The sequence below is a fragment of the Mauremys mutica genome, chromosome 6, assembly GCF_020497125.1.
Source record: "Mauremys mutica isolate MM-2020 ecotype Southern chromosome 6, ASM2049712v1, whole genome shotgun sequence".
Lineage (NCBI taxonomy): Eukaryota > Metazoa > Chordata > Testudines > Geoemydidae > Mauremys > Mauremys mutica.
The window spans coordinates 27,744,979-27,761,751 of NC_059077.1; the positions used below are offsets into that span (position 1 = coordinate 27,744,979).

At 42.0% G+C, this 16,773-nt stretch overlaps 1 protein-coding gene across 2 annotated transcripts in view; it reads right to left on the reverse strand.

The window, feature by feature from the left end:
- Positions 1-16,773, reverse strand: part of OXCT1 (3-oxoacid CoA-transferase 1) — a 146,775-nt gene that overhangs the window by 5,201 nt on the left and 124,801 nt on the right. For both annotated transcript variants that reach the window (XM_045021473.1, XM_045021472.1), the window contains exons 15-16: positions 8,079-8,159; positions 5,873-5,974 (exon numbers count right to left, since the gene is read on the reverse strand). In XM_045021473.1, coding sequence (XP_044877408.1) covers positions 5,873-5,974; positions 8,079-8,159 — 183 coding nt within the window. The remainder of the gene's footprint in view (positions 1-5,872; positions 5,975-8,078; positions 8,160-16,773) is intronic.

Consider the following 16,773-nt stretch of genomic DNA (forward strand, 5'->3'; position numbering starts at 1 on the left):
TATTGATTTTTCAAAGCTCAGTGTAAAGTGGGATAATAAATTGCTACAAGTTTGTGTATTGAGCAGTGGGAGAAACTCCCTCAGTGTATGGACACCTTGGGACTGGTTCCAGGAGGCTCACATTTTCACATCTGAAAATGCATATGCACTGTATTTAGCAATTCTGCCAGCCTCGAGCTGTACTTCACTCCATGAGTGGTTCCACTGAAATAAATAAAAATACTTGAGGAGTAAGGAACTATTGAACATGAGTGAGAATGGCAGACTCTAGCCCTGTATTTTCTGACAACAGTGACAAAATCCAATTACAGTGAGTGGATATTGTTTGTCTGTTGTCATGGTTTTCAGTACCAGTGTGGCTTGGAGTGTTTTACATTTGAATGAGCACATTACGTTAAATCTCACATTTGTCTCATTTGTATTTGCACATCTGACACTACAGCTGTCCCTTGTGTGCCCAGCATCCACTCCCTCCAAGGGTCTGATCCACTGCAAGTCAATGGGGTTGCACATTCTTAGCACTTTTCAGAATCAGGCCTAAATATAACTGCTTGCTATGAATAAATAAAATTAAATAAGCAGAAAAATGCTTGAGCAGCCCAAGGATGGTTTATGGTTTAAAATCAGGGAATCATCAAGTTTACAATGCATAGACTCCCCATGAGTCTAAATCCCAACGGGATCCATTCAGTTCTATAGCCCTTTGAGACAGATAAATACCTAGGTTACAGAGTGTGTCTTTCTATCTGTGGTGTGTCTCAGAGGTCTGCTTTGCTTGGACATGAAAAATCCCAGGGCATTTTGGCTGAGGCCCTTGTGTCCTCAGCCAAAACTTTCTCCTTCCCACCTCCAAGGGTGTGATGTGAGTTGACTGTATGGTTGGGCAGCCATTCATTATATGCCTAAAATGTCACTATATCATGTTACCTGGAAATTACTTTACTTGCAGATAAAGGCATTAGTTAAACAGCATATTCTAGCCTCTTTGTACAAAACTCCCTTTGTCAATGTAAGTTCCATGGTGGGAGAGGGGTGACAAGGAGAGAAAACAGGCTTTGCATTTAAAACATTCTCCATCATATAAACAATCCATTGTTTTTATAAAAAGGAAAGGCATTTCTATGAAATAAAACCACAGAGAAGTTGATATCATCCCATACTACGCATTATTTTTTATTAATTGGCTTGAACTTTGGTTAAAAAGATATTGAACTGTCTAACTAACAGCTGCTTGATAGTCAAACATGCTTTTTTTCTTGGTCTGAAAGCTACTGTTCTGAGCTCCATGTTAGCTTTTAATGTCTTTTTGTATCCCTGATCTAGAATTGAGCTTTCACAGGAAAAAACAAGAAGCTGAATCTTTATATAGACAGACTCGCCTTATCGATTTTTATAATGAAATACATCTACGAAAGAATGTTTCCTTATTCTGTTCTCTCATGGTCTCATCAAAGCTATAAACTGGTACAAGCCAAAAGAGATTACTCTGCCAAGCTGATCTAAAGCCAGGCGGTAGTAGATGTGATTTAAGTGTACAAGATAAGCCAATACTTTGTCTTCACAGCCTAGTGAAATCCAGGGTGAATTGTTTATTTTTGATACAATGCCAGGTTCCTAATAAAGATTGGTGACTCTAAATCACTTGTCCCTTGGCATGTAGCTGCTGTGGATGTCCTTTAGGAGAGGCTTTTTCAAGCACGTAAACCAGCTGTGAAAATAACAATGTACAGCCAAATCTCTCTCAAAGAAACCATAATATTTCTAAATGGCTTTCCTTGTATATTTTTCTTACAAGAAGCAGTATGGATCCAAAAGCATCTGCATTATGGGCCGCACCCTGTATGGCTCAGTATAAAATTAAGTACAAATTGTGCAGTCATGTTAAATCTTAAATTGTAACAACCCCAAAAGACAGTTATTTTAGCTAACATTTTCTGAAGCCATTGAAAAATACTATCAACAGAAATGTTCAACTCCATAATCTATTTTCTTTAGTTCTATTCAAAATTGTACTCCTTCACAAGCAAACATATAAGACGAGAGAATTCTGCTTTTCATTCCTATCAGCACAATGTCATTAAAGTCATTAAAAAACAACAACGAGGAGTCCTTGTGGCACCTTAGAGACTAACACATTTATTTGGGCATAAGCTTTTGTGGGCTAGAACCCACTTCATCAGATGCATGCAGTGGAAAATCCAGGAGCAGGTGTATATGTACACATAGGACATGAAAAGATGAGAGTTGCCTTACTAAGTCGGGGCTCAGTCTAACGAGCCAATTCAATTAACAGTAGAATACCCAGGAAGTAAAGTCATTGTTATTGCTCTGGTGTAAACAACAGCATTTTGGTGTATAAGGAAAAGCATTCACAACGCAGCTCTTCAGGTATTATTCTACCACAGAGTTCAGGGCTTGAGCTAGGTGAAATGTTTTTGATGAATAAACTATTTGCTGAAAACGCAGTTTCAGTCAACTGGAAACTATTCACAGATTTGTGTCAAGTTCTCCGAATAGTTTCGACTGAACACCAAAACCCAAAATGTTTCAGTAGCATTGAAATGAAACGCTACATTTTGACCCAACCCAATATTTTGTTTCAATATTGGACATTTTGACAAAAGTGGACTAAGTTTACAAAACACTGGGTGGAGAGGAGGGGGGCAAGACCCCTCCGTTATAACCTTTAGGCAAGTGGTTAGGACCCTCACCTAGGATATGGGAGACCCAACGTTCAAGTCCCTCCTCTGCCTGATGAGAAAGGTCTCCCAAGTTGAAGACAATACCCCAAGCCATGGGGCTCTGGGATATTCTTGGGTGACTCTCTCTCAATCTCTCCTCTTGAAGCTGTTCCAGTTTGTATCAACTATTAAATAGGCTGTATCAACATTGCAAAACAACAACAACAAAAAACAACCATGGCTGCGAGTTTCTCAGCCCAGGTCAATTGATTTGGGCTCAAATTATGGGGCTAAAAATAGCAATATTGACATTCCCACCCGGGCTGGAGCCCCACAACAAAGGAGGAGGGCCTCAGAACCTAGACTCTAGCCTGCGTGGGAATACCTACATTGCTATTTTTAGTCCCACAGCATGATCCCTGTGAGCGAGAGTCAGTTGACCCAGGCTCTGAGTCTCTTTGCCATGCTTTGGGGTGTTTTTTTTCCCCCACTCCAAGACCCACTCCAATGACTATGATACATAAACTTGGGTCTACCTTAATAAGTACCCTAGCTACCAAGCTATACAGTTATTCTCACTCTCTTCCCCTGGCCCAATGACTATCAGTTGTCATTATGAATGTTTGCCACATGTGCTACTACAGTAGCTTCAGCCATTAACTCTTTAAATGCCCATCACAAATGGCCCATAAAAATAGATTAAATACTTTGCGGCATAACCCCCTTTTTAAACTTGCAAGATTAAAGCAGAGTGGATAATGAATGCAAAAATAGATGAATCTAAAAAGTCAATTTTATATGCTTTAGCATTGACTTTACTGATTGCATGAGAGGCTCTCTGTGACTGGTGAAAAATAAATACTGACATTATCAAGGTATGCAAAAAATCAATCCCTTTCCTTAAATCATTACTGGAAGGATGATCAAAACCAGTTCTTTTGTGTAAAGTACTGCTGAATACGGACGGTTGTTTTAAAAGAGACATTTTAAAACACAAGGTTAATAGAGTAACTTCAGTAAGGTGTTATGTGGACAATGAATTATGCAGCCAAGTTGTTTTTATAGCAATGTGTTATACTCTGCCAGTTGCAGGTCATTTCAACATTAAAAATAGATTCAGTTAATTGGGAGGAATTCTATTTTTAGAAGTGACCTGCCTCATACCTGCTTTAAAAAAATGCAGAACAATAAAACTGACACACAATACTTTGGCGCTGTATAGCAAAACGTATTCCTACAGATGCAGATACTGAAGCTTATGAAGTCAAAATATCTGGCCTGCAATCTTACAATTCTCAGCCCCACCTGGCAAGGACTCCACAAGGGGTTGTTGTCCACATTAGCGTATCCCACTGTAGCACTATAGTCATTATTTCTTTATTATTTTGTATTTTGGTAGTACAGAATGCAGTGTACTAGGTACTGCCCTCGCCTGAAGGACGGCATCTGTCCTCACTTTCCCTGCCCCGAAAGGTTTTACCAAATAAGAGGACAAGCACCATATTGTGGGTGTGGAAGGAGGATAGTGGCAGGGTGCTACCCCTTGTGGCACAGCAATGTCCTGTAGGCACACTTTCCTCAGCTCCCTTTAGTGGGGTTCAGAAATCAATTACTTGCCTCCACAATCTTTAAACAATATTTCCCTTCCCCTGGGATTCAGGGATTCTCAAACTGGGGGTCGTGAGCTGTCAGCCTCCACCCCAAACCCCACTTTGCCTCTAGCATTTATAATGGTGCTAAATATATAAAAAAGTGTTTTTAATTTATAAAGGGGGGGGGGTTGCACTCAGAGGCTTGCTGAGTGAAAGGGCTCACCAGTACAAAAGCTTGAGAACCACTGATCTAATTTATTTAGCTTATACAACTTCCCTCAAAGAGCTCCCCTTTACATTCAGGAGGCCTTACCAGCCCTCTCTCTTGGGGACTTGATATTTTTAGTCCTAGCCTTTCTGGTCTATAGATTCTTCCCTTATGTTCAGGGGTCTTCCTAGCCTTCCTCTTTGGAGTTGGGGAGGGGGACTTTCTGTCACACACCTCCCTCCTTGGCACAGAAGACCCTTGTTGCACTGTGATCTTTACCTCAGTCCAACTGTGGCTTTCAATCAGCTTCTCCGCCAGTAGACCCCTTTCCCCCTTTGCTACCTGGACTGGGAGAGGTCAGCAAGTATCAACCTTCCACTGCTGGTGTGTCTAGGCTCTGAGAGAAGAGGCAGCACATATACAGCCCTCTTTGCCAGAGCTGGTGAGGGTTGGTTGGGAGAGAAGGGAGCCCTGCCCCACCCTCTCTACAAAAGCTCTTGTTCTTGTCCCTTAAGGAAGAGCAGCACAGGTTGTCCCCAGACACAGACTGTTCCCTGGACCGCTTCTCTCTTCCCATAACTGTCTTTGTCATTTTTCTAGATCCTTGAGTACCAACTCATAAAGGGGCCACAGCATAGCACAGGGGTGGAAGGACATGTAGGCTCTACTACTAATAAGCGGACAGATTACCTTTGTCACAAGAATATATTCAAAATATGTACAATTGTTATATGCACCATATACAGCATCTGTTTTATTTAATATTCATCATTAGTTATACCCCACTGCCCCCTCAAGTCTTTCCATCTTTAATTGGCCAGTTTCATGTATTCATCACTGAAGAAGTGAGACTCTTGAGAAGGGATGTGAAGGATGAGAGGGTAGCAGCCTTATGGATTAGTACAGAGAGAACGTTTCACACACGGGGCAATTTTAAACTGTGTGTTGGAAAATGTAGCAAGAAAAATCAGTACACAAAAGGGGGCTGGGTGAGCTAATTTTTACACCGTTGAACAGGCTCAAATATTCACCCACCATCCTAGTGAAGCTGACCTATCCCCTTCAATGCATTAGTTTCACTCCCCAATTGTCCTTGCCAATCCACTTCCCCTCTCCAGTTCTTCTACCTGTCCCATCCAGTCCCCAATCCCAGGCCTAACTCCTTCATTTGCTCTCACCTTAGTCAACCTACAACTTCCCTCCCTGCTCTCCTGGCAAGCATCCATGTGATCTAAACTTCAGTACCGCCCTTTGCCCCGACAGTCACCCTCACACACTTTGAAAGGTGAAAGCTATTGGATTACAAAAAAAGGGTTGTATGTGCTTTGCTTATCTGTTAAGATGGCTAGGTCTGGAACATGACAACTACATTTGTTCATACAACGACTTACTGTAAAGTCACAGCCAGTGCTTTTCTTGATTTCATCCACTGACAGTCCTTCCCAGATTTCAATCAGGGTCAGTCCCTTTTTCTTGTCCACATCAAACACAGCCTGTCAGATTCAAATAAAATATGAGTCATGTTTAGTGTAAGAAGGGATAATAAGGAAATGACTATTCAAACAATAAAAAATGGTGAGCTGAAATATGTACATTTCCATTAAAATGGTAACAAATTATGCTGTTATCTACGTGTGTCAATTTTCTCACGTATAACTGTCCAGTAAATATCAGTGTAATATTCAATATCAGTGTAACAGGGCAGTTAATATTGTAAAAGTATGTATCTGTTATTCTTTGGATGAATTCAGCCCTCTTAGACAAATTGGTAGAGGTGGGACCTACATCTTACTGGGCAATTCCGGTTGGATTTTATGCTTGCCTGGGAGGTAACAATTGGTGGTGGAAGAGGGGATCGCTTGCTTTCTTTGTTTTTTAGGTTAGGGTCAGAAGTGAAATACATTTGATTGTTTGACGAGTCCATGGGTGATTTTCTCCTCTGTCAATTGCACCATCCAATTTTGTCCAATTTGATTATTTTGAGTCCAGGGCTGCCAATGAAGCAGAGGTGGGTTTTTTTGTTTTTTGTTTTTTTTTGTTTTGTTTTTTTAAAAACACAGAACATCTGGGGATAAAGTGGCAAAGCCTGTGTAAGTGAGCAAGGCCAGCAGCTTTTGAACCTTTTTCTGGTACTCTGGCTACTGCTTTGCATTTCAACAGCTCACAGCACATTTAATAATAAATAATAAAGGCTGTTTCTGTATTTCCACAAATGCAAAATACAGGTAATGTGGGATTTAATGGGTGCCTGTCAGACAGAGTTATACTGGTTGCATGCTAGTAGCTAATAAAACTCATAATATATCTAGACATTTTCCCAGAGAAAGTCAGTTGAAAAAGGTGAAGGTTTAACCTTCCAAAGGGAAGTCACAGATTTGACACAGGAGTGGACTGAAGCTCAGACTGAACACTTAATTATCCTTCCCTGGGACATATCAGGCTATAAATTTGATTTACGAGATTTACATCCCTAAATCTGAAAACAGAAACTGGGGGTAAGAAACACCTACAGGCGAGTCTCATCTTAAATTTGGGGTTACGTTCCGCTGTCAGCGCATAAAGCGTAAAACGCGCATAGTCAAAATTACATTGAGTGTAATGGCGGGCGAAATCGCCCGCACTACAGGAACAGTATTTCAATTGTTCTTTTTTTTCTTTTTTTGTTTTTGCCAACCACGCAAAGCTGAATTCGCGCATGTTAAATGCGCGTAAGATGAGACTCGCCTGTACTTTAGGATGTTGGTTTGGAAATGGTTAGAGTTTCCAACTGAATTTAAGTGATATTCTGGTGTACACATAAGAGCCATTTCTTATAGGAATATATGATAGGTGCATATATGTACATAGGAGGATCTGACCAGGGCTGGTTCTTATAAAAATTTCTATAGGTTACTTGCTTTTTCCCAATCTTTGTTCAACTTTCCTTTTCAATTATACAGTTGTATGTCGCCTGTTACTAGAGTCAGACTATAAATAAGTTTCACCTTTCATTTGTTTTCCTCTACCTTGTGGAGAAAGATTTATTTAAGATAACAGTAATATGCTACTGGGGGAAAATGGCATCTAACATGACTGCTTTTGAAGCACACTACTTGGTAATCTCTGTGGGAGCCCTCTTATCATACTTTTAGCCCTCAAAATGTAAGCACTTATAATAAAATAAAGGTGGTTGCAGCAATAACTTAATTTCCTCAACCTCTATTGGAAAGGTCCACTGAACTACTTTGTGCAGCAAACTGACTGTTTGGGGCACAGTTCTGCCTCCCTTACTCACACTGAGTAGTAATTGACTTCACGAGTAGTCCCATGAGAGGCTGATAGCAGACACTATTCATAATTCTATCACAGGCATTTGAAACCAGAATGTGTTTGAAAACGTGGCCCAGTATGTTTGGGTGCTAAAGAATCACACTTTTCAAAGGTAAACTGAGACCCACCCAAACTCTTGAATCCCCCTCCAATGGGATCTATTCTTTTCATTGTTAAGTGATGCTGCATATCATTCATGCTTGCACTACAGTAAATTTAAATATGATTTGGTGGCACTTTCTAGGGGGGAAAAAAAGACTGGAAAAGGACTAAAGAAATGTACTTTACCTTCTCCGTAATGATGCGATTTACGCATTGTTTCCCAGTAAGTGGCAAATTACATTTTTCCATAATTTTGTGGACGTTGCCCTGCATTTAACAATAGACAGACAAACATTAGCTTTCAAGAACCAATACTTCTTGGTCAGAATTCAGATAAGGACAAGAAAATAAGACACTTAAAGCATCACAGGCATAAGCACCCTGCATGCATGAAACACACACTGTACTGAGACTTCTAACACTGGAGTCCTTTCCTATGGCAGATTATAACTGATCCCAAACAGTGCTAAAGAATCACACTTTTCAAAGGTAAACTGAGACCCACCCAAACTCCTGAATCCACCTCCAATGGGATCTATTCTTTTCATTGTTAAGTGCTAGAGCATGTCTTGGATCATGCGAAGGAGTAGAAGGGAATAAGAACTTCTTTACATCCTTGTGTGGGCTACACAAACCCCATGCCCAGTGTATTTCTACTCACTGCTTCTCTTCTCCTGGAGCACAAGGGTGGGGAATGGGTGGAGCCTTAGCCAATTAATGCAGCTGAGCTGGTCTGGGGCTGTCATAATTGGCTGCTGGAATAAGGGGAAGGCAGGGAGGGAACTATGCCTCTAAGAAATCTCTCTGGAGAACCAGGCCTCCTGGGGTGGTGCAATTCACAGAGCTTGTCTTGCTTGGGGCTGTGCCTAAAAGCACAATCTAGCTCTTTATTATTCAGGTGAAAGCCCAAATAGTGGTTACTCCCTTGGGAGTTCATGGAAACCGTAGGGAACCTTCCATACCCATTCCTTTGTACACGCTGCAGGGAACCGGCTCACTGACTCATTTTTGAGAGTTCAGACCACCACAAATAGGAAACCCAGGCTCAGCAAGCCTTTTAGCTGCAGCTCTTTATTTCTACAGTCTCTGTTTTATTGAAAGGATGAAAATTTGCAAGTGTATCCACCAGTTATGGAGAAATTCTTAGTTCCCATTTCACCCTTCCAGTGATTCAGGGGTCTCTATAGTAATGTGAATGTACATCCCCATTTACTCAGGATTTGGCAGTGATCCCCAGACTAAACCAACCAGGGATGCATGACTTTTCTTTGTGAAAGTGTCATTCTGCCACGTACTTCTGCTGTGGCATTTTTCACCCCAACTCGTAAGGGCAAACCAAAGAGAAATTCTCATCTCCCACCCATCCTGTTGGCTTTCAGAATCAGCCCTATTGCGGAAAATAATTAAAGAAGGTCATTGAGGGTGTGATATTTCTCTGACATGCTTATCAATGCACAGTACTTACAGAGAGTCTGATGCACACACTGATTCCAGCCCTTAGGAGGCTATACCCACAGCCAAAAATAGCCATTTATATTACCAAGTTCAGCCCCTGTACCCAACAGAGACTTCATGCTCACCTAGCACCCACCCCTTTCCCTGGGGCTACACACAGCAAAATCAAGAAATGATACCAGCTGGACACAACTGGATCATACAAAAGCCACATGGTTTCTCTCTTAGACAGAGCATCAGCCTGTAATTATTATCAAAAGGAATCTATTTAATTTCCTTCAGTGACACTATGTGTCAGCTGAACTATGAGACTTCCTATTAAATGAATGTAGACAGAAACTGCTCTGAATGAACATAAAATGGACAGATCATTGCCCTTTGATTACTAGTTGTAAGTATTTTACAGATATAGCAGTAAGCGTACACTCTGGTAATATACTATGTCTAATTATCAGTTTACTTTTATAAATGTCAAAGAAGATCTAGAGTGTTGCAAGTCTAAATTAATCAGCTGACGTCTCTGATGAATTTTCTGAGTTTTACCACTGTCAGTTCTCTTTAAGTCTAGTATAGCTTGAGCAGCCATACCTCAGCAAAGTCAATTCCTGGATGCTGACAAAATGAGCAATCTATGGGTTGTGAAAGAAATTTTTTCTGTGAGGAACTATTGCTTCATTCTAATTATATCAGCAAGATCCACATCTGGTATCAAGGCAACTACTCAGATAAAACTGGCTCAGTCTTAATGAAAATAATGACTTGAGACAGACAGCATTACTTTCAAATGATCAACTTATGTTGTACCTTTCTCAAGGACCTTCCGGCATTCTGTTCTCATAACAGCCAAGATTGATCTGCACTATTTTAAAAGATTTCCGTAACACAGCAAGTACACCTTTAAGGTCATGTAATATCTCCTCTTGGTATCCTGTGGAGACTGAAATGTACAGGCTTGCAGAGGTGATAGCTTGAAGAGAGCCTCAGTGACCCTGAGAGCAGATGCATTTCAGCTTCTTGAACAGTTCAGCTGAAGATTACTTTATTGCTGCTTATTATCTGAGCTGGCTTTTGGCACCCACACCCCTCCACCCATATCTGCAGGGCCACAGCAAATGGGATTGTGAGAACTCAAATGGGATTGTGGGTTCTGTTACTGTCTGTGTTTAAGAGGTGTTCATTGGGTAAAAGAGGCGCGTAAGTGTGTGTGTGTGTGTGGGGGGGGGGGGAATCCTAAATCTGGTTCAGCCTGTGCTAAAAATTGTTTTGTTGAGTAACACACTTTGTTATTTGAGAGTGAAAACATCATTAATCTACCATGATGCATCAAAATTAGAACTGTTCACAACGGGGGAGCGGATGACACAGGGTAATAGGATGAGCTTTTCAGCTCTCGATCACCTGTATCAGTTCAACCCCCAGCCAACGGTGATTGCAATCAGTTACGATCTCTTTGTTCAGTGGTCTGCACTGGAGGTCTCCATATAACTCTATCTTCACAAAGGCACCATTACAACACTGCTATATACATTTTTTTTTACTGTTCTAAGCAAAAAAAAAAAAGTCCTCATACCCATTCAGTTGTTGACCTAACTTGATTTTTATTACTCCTGGGCAGGGGTAGTACATGTTTCGCCAAACTGCCTAACATTGCATGTTCTGTGCCTGTCTGGTGGATAAATAAAACATCACTCTCTAGCAGTATTGCCTTCCTCATCTTTACAAGCAAAAAACTCACTTGGAAAATAAGATAAAAGAATTGCTGACAGCAGTTACTACCTAATCCAGGGGAGGGCAAACTACGGCCTGCAGGCTGGATCCAGCCCATCAGGGCTTTCAGTCTGGCCCACGGGATTGCCAGCCCTATGGTGCAGTGGGGCTAAAGCAGGCTCCCTGCCTGCCCTGGCCCCACGCCGCTCCCGGAAGCAGCCAGCACCACATCCCTGTGGCCCCTGGGACAGGGGGACGGGCAGAGGGCTCCGCGCGCTGCCCTCGCTTGCAGGCACCACCCCCTGCAGCTCCCATTGGCTGGGAACGGGGAACAGAGGCCCATGGGAGCTTTCGGGGTGGTATCCACAGGTGAGGGCAGCGTGCTGCGGAGCCGACTGCCCCCCGCCCCCCAGGAGCCACTGCCAGACATGCTGGCCACTTCCAGGAGTGGCACAGGGCCAGGGCAGGCAGGAAATCTGCCTTAGCCCTGCTGTGCGCTGCTGCCAGCCTGGAACCGCTTGAGGTAAGTGGCGCCGGGCCAGAGCCCGCAGCCTGACCCCCTCCTGCACCCTGCACCCCAACCCCCTGCCCTGAGCCCCCTGACCCTCTGCCTTGAGCCCCATGCCACACCACTCCTGCACCCCAACCCCCTACCCTGAGCCCCCACCACACTCCACACCCCCTCCTGCACCCCAACCCCCTGCCCTGAGCCCCCTCCCACACGTCGCACCCTCTCCTACATCCCAACCCTCTACTTTGAGCCCTCAACCCCCTGCCACACTCCACACTCCCTTCCTTCACCCCAACCCCCTGCCCTGGAGCCCCCTCCCACATGTCGCACCCCCTCCTGCATCCCAACCCCCTACCTTGAGCCCTCACTCCCCTGCCCTGAGCCCCCTTCCGCACCCCCTTCCTTCACCCCAACCCTCTGCCCTGAGCCCCCTCCCATGCCCCGCAATCCCTCCCGCACCCCAACCCTCTGCTCCAGTCCTACATTCATGACCCCATTTCCCCACCCAGATGTGGTCCTCGGGCCAAAAAGTTTGCCCACCCCTAATCTAATGAAACAACAGTAAAACAATATTCTCAATTTTTAAATATATTCCCTGATACTGTAAATCAGAGCCCATGAGTAGAAAACCCCTAGCATTCAAGCACTTCTCAAAGTTTAAAGGAAGATGTACAAATACACATGGAAGTGCTGGTTGCAACTTCATAATTAACATTGAGTTCTATCTTGCATTTAGTGCAGGGATTCAATCTCTTTGTATGAAAAATACAGCATATTGTCTTCAAAGTACAGCACTTACTCCTGAGTACAGAACAAATTTTCTGAGAATTTACAAGTGTATCATAACAACCTGAAGGTTTTGTGAGTCATCACTGTAGCTGAAGATGTAAAAAAAAATTTAAACTGGTTATAAGATAAAAAGTTTCAAGCCTGGGCTAAATTCATTATCAGGACTATCTAATGTATCAACCATAGAACGTACCTGGTGACTCTGCTTGCAACAGATATTATCATGGTAATGATGAGCTAAAACGACCACACTACATCTAAATCCCCTTGAATTTTGGGGAAGTTCAGACCCAGATGTGAACTCTTGGGCTGATTTCACTGGTCTACAATTTTTGAGAAGTCATCTGCTTCAGAGATAAAATGTGCTATTTATTATGTATTTTGATGTGCTGAATTCAAATATGACAATTAAAACAACTGATTGGCTACTGTTTCTAAGGTATTTAAGTTTTTACATTTTATGTCTATGTATATTGTGTAGATAGTAGAGTTAATCATAAATTGTAAACCTAGGTCTTTTCATGTGTTTATGGTTGCTTTACATGATAATATTTCACCTGTCCTGTTTATGTAACACTTTAAAAATCAGCAAAAGGGTTACATAACTAAAATTTATTATGAAACAAAAGGCAAAAAACTATTATGTACATAGTTTAGTCCTATTCAGTGTCTACTCGGCGCTTCTTGGCTTGTCTCTTGTATTCATTAAATGGAGCATCTCTTGTCACTGTCCAGCAATAGTCTGCAAGCATTGATGGGCTCCATTTGCCCTGATAGCGTTTCTCCATTGTTGCAATGTCCTGGTGAAATCGCTCGCCGTGCTCGTCGCTCACTGCTCCGCAGTTCGGTGGAAAAAAATATAGATGAGAGTGCAAAAAATGTATCTTTAGTGACATGTTGCAACCAAGGCTTTTGTATGCCTTGAGGAGGTTTTCCACCAACAACCTGTAGTTGTCTGGCTTGTTGTTTCCGAGAAAATTTATTGCCACTAACTGGAAGGCTTTCCATGCCGTCTTTTCCTTGCCCCGCAGTGCATGGTCAAATGCATCATCTCGAAGAAGTTCACGAATCTGAGGACCAACAAAGACACCTTCCTTTATCTTAGCTTCACTTAACCTTGGAAATTTTCCACGGAGGTACTTGAAAGCTGCTTGTGTTTTGTCAATGGCCTTGACAAAGTTCTTCATCAGACCCAGCTTGATGTGTAAGGGTGGTAACAAAATCTTCCTTGATTCAACAAGTGGTGGATGCTGAACACTTTTCCTCCCAGGCTCCAATGACTGTCGGAGTGGCCAATCTTTCTTGATGTAATGGGAATCTCTTGCACGACTATCCCATTCGCAGAGAAAACAGCAGTACTTTGTGTATCCAGTCTGCAGACCAAGTAAGAGAGCAACAACCTTCAAATCGCCACAAAGCTGCCACTGATGTTGGTCATAGTTTATGCACCTCAAAAGTTGTTTCATGTTGTCATAGGTTTCCTTCATATGGACTGCATGACCAACTGGAATTGATGGCAAAACATTGCCATTATGCAGTAAAACAGCTTTAAGACTCATCTTCGATGAATCAATGAACAGTCTCCACTCATCTGGATCGTGAACGATGTTGAGGGCTGCCATCACACCATCGATGTTGTTGCAGGCTACAAGATCACCTTCCATGAAGAAGAATGGGACAAGATCCTTTTGACGATCACGGAACACGGAAACCCTAACATCACCTGCCAGGAGATTCCACTGCTGTAGTCTGGAGCCCAACAGCTCTGCCTTACTCTTGGGTAGTTCCAAATCCCTGACAAGGTCATTCAGTTCACCTTGTGTTATGAGGTGTGGTTCAGAGGAGGAGGATGGGAGAAAATGTGGGTCCTGTGACATTGATGGTTCAGGGCCAGAAGTTTCATCCTCTTCCTCGTCTGACTCAAGTGAGAATGATTCTGGTGCATCAGGAACCGGCAGTCCTTCTCCATGGGGTACTGGGCGTATAGCTGATGGAATGTTTGGATAATGCACAGTCCACTTTTTCTTCTTTGACACACCTTTCCCAACTGGAGGCACCATGCAGAAGTAACAATTGCTGGTATGATCTGTTGGCTCTCTCCAAATCATTGGCACTGCAAAAGGCATAGATTTCCTTTTCCTGTTCAACCACTGGCAAAGATTTGTTGCATAAGTGTTGCAGCATATGTGTGGGGCCCACCTCTTGTCCTGATCTCCAATTTTGCAGTCAAAATAAAGGTGATAGGCTTTCTTAACGATAGTGGTTATACTGCGCTTTTGTGATGCAAAAGTCACTTCACCACAAACATAGCAGAAGTTATCTGCACTGTTCACACAAGTACGAGGCATCTCTGCTCACTTTGGCTAAACAGAAATGTGTCCCTTTGCAAAATCAAACACTGACAAATAAGAGAGCACGACACTGTATGATTTCTAGAGCTGATATAGGGCAATTTGTTCAGCAGAGTGATGTAAGCTTCGTTATGATTGCATCATCCATGACTTCTAGGAATAACATGATGCAATTCATATCATGAATGATGCAATACCAGCTTCAGATTGCATCATTCATTGTTTTGCCTAAAAAGCAAGTACTGTCCAAACCCAGTCATAGATTTATTCATAGATCCAGTCAAAGATGTATTTTAGTCATTTCTGGTTTAAATTGAGATCCCTTCCCTTTATAACTCACTTATCCTCCGCTATTCCCAAGTCAAGGGTCGTATATACTGACCCAATAGCATAACTTGAAAACTAGAGCCAATCAACAATTTTAAGCATCATTTTCATTCTCAGTGACCCAGAATTAGTAAAGTTGGCCTACATTTATTTCAGAAGCATTTTGGCTGTAGAGCAGTGTTTCCAGTATTAAATGTTTGCCACTTCTTCTTTCAAATAGAAATAGAAGAGACCTTAGAACTAAAAATGATAGCTTCAACTGAAAAATAACTGGATCATCCTGACTTATACCACAATACAAAATGATGGTTTCCCAAATCTCCAGAATAAGTGGTGTGGCAGAACTGAGGTGATGTCCTATTCATCCTAAACTTGCACTTATCACAGAGAGTTCAAACAGCACAGAAGTTATGGTATGGATAAGTGTGAAGAAAACTACTTTGGTGTTTATGAAGACTGACAATGCCCAAATTCAATATTCTTTGCCAATGCTGAAGTTACGTTGACAATTCTTGACACTGCAGTGACCTTGGCTGGTATCTAGTTCCTTCACCCTCTAGCTTTTCCCGCACATGGTATTTCTTCTGTTTTTTCCTCCACTACTGGCATTCACAGACACTTCAGAAGCCTTGGAGGATCTGATGTCAATCATTCCTTTTTGCTGCAGCTAGATGTCAGTCCTCTCTCCTCTGCAGCCTTTCGCTACACTTCAATGTCTTACATCTTGATTTCTGTTAATCCATCATCAGATCCTAACCCTGTCAGTGAATTATCTTATTACGGTTGTTTATTTGCAGAGCAACAAGGTAAGACACAGTGATATCTGCTCTGAAGACGCTGCAATCTAAACAGACAACATACAAACCAGCGATGTCTTTGACTATCTCTAAACCATCAACTTCTTATCAGTACAGGTTTGTAATAAAATCCTCTTTTCCAAGAGGATGGCTAATGTGTATTCATATATTTGTTTCAGTTGGTAGGAATGTTGGGTTCTGAGAGGGATGTAGGAGCACTTCTCTAACGAGTTTGAAGTACTTCTTAGATGCAGATGAAACAATTTGCTCTCAGAGAGAAACTCTTTTGGGTATAGGAATAAGTAGGATGAACAGAAAATCTGCTCTGGCAGAAATAGCTATCCCAAGGGAATGCTACTTGCTTCAGAAGTGGTGTTACTGGTGTGGGTTGTGTGCGTTCATGGTTTTTGACAGAGCATCTAAAAATCATAACAGCAGCTTTCTATTTTTGAGTTTTAGATTTATATATTTGCAATTTCTTCACTCTTGGAGCAGCAAGAACAAGCAATATTAAGAACCAAAAGAGAGGGACAAGTTTCTAAAACATAAGCTCTCCAGGGAGAGCAAAATTCTCACTTTAAAAATAAATTAGTTTGTGGGAATGCCATTATTCCTGCCAGTCTCAAAAAATGACAAGTAGATAATCACATAGTATGTTATATGAGCTGCACATCTACCATACATTCCGATTATAGAGTACAATAAACCATTCAAAGAGGAGATGATAATTATAGACAACAATCAATGAAAATAAAGGTTTTTGGTGTCAGTCTTAACATCTTTTCTCAGAGAAGATAAAGAAAGATCTGGAGTGGTAGCCCACTAAAATCAGCCTCTGAGACCACATATTTGCTGAAAAATGAAGAACGTACTTTACTTTTGGTAGTACCTTCCCACAGAAAGCAGAGACAAAATAAATAATTCAGGGATTTCCAAAACAGGCT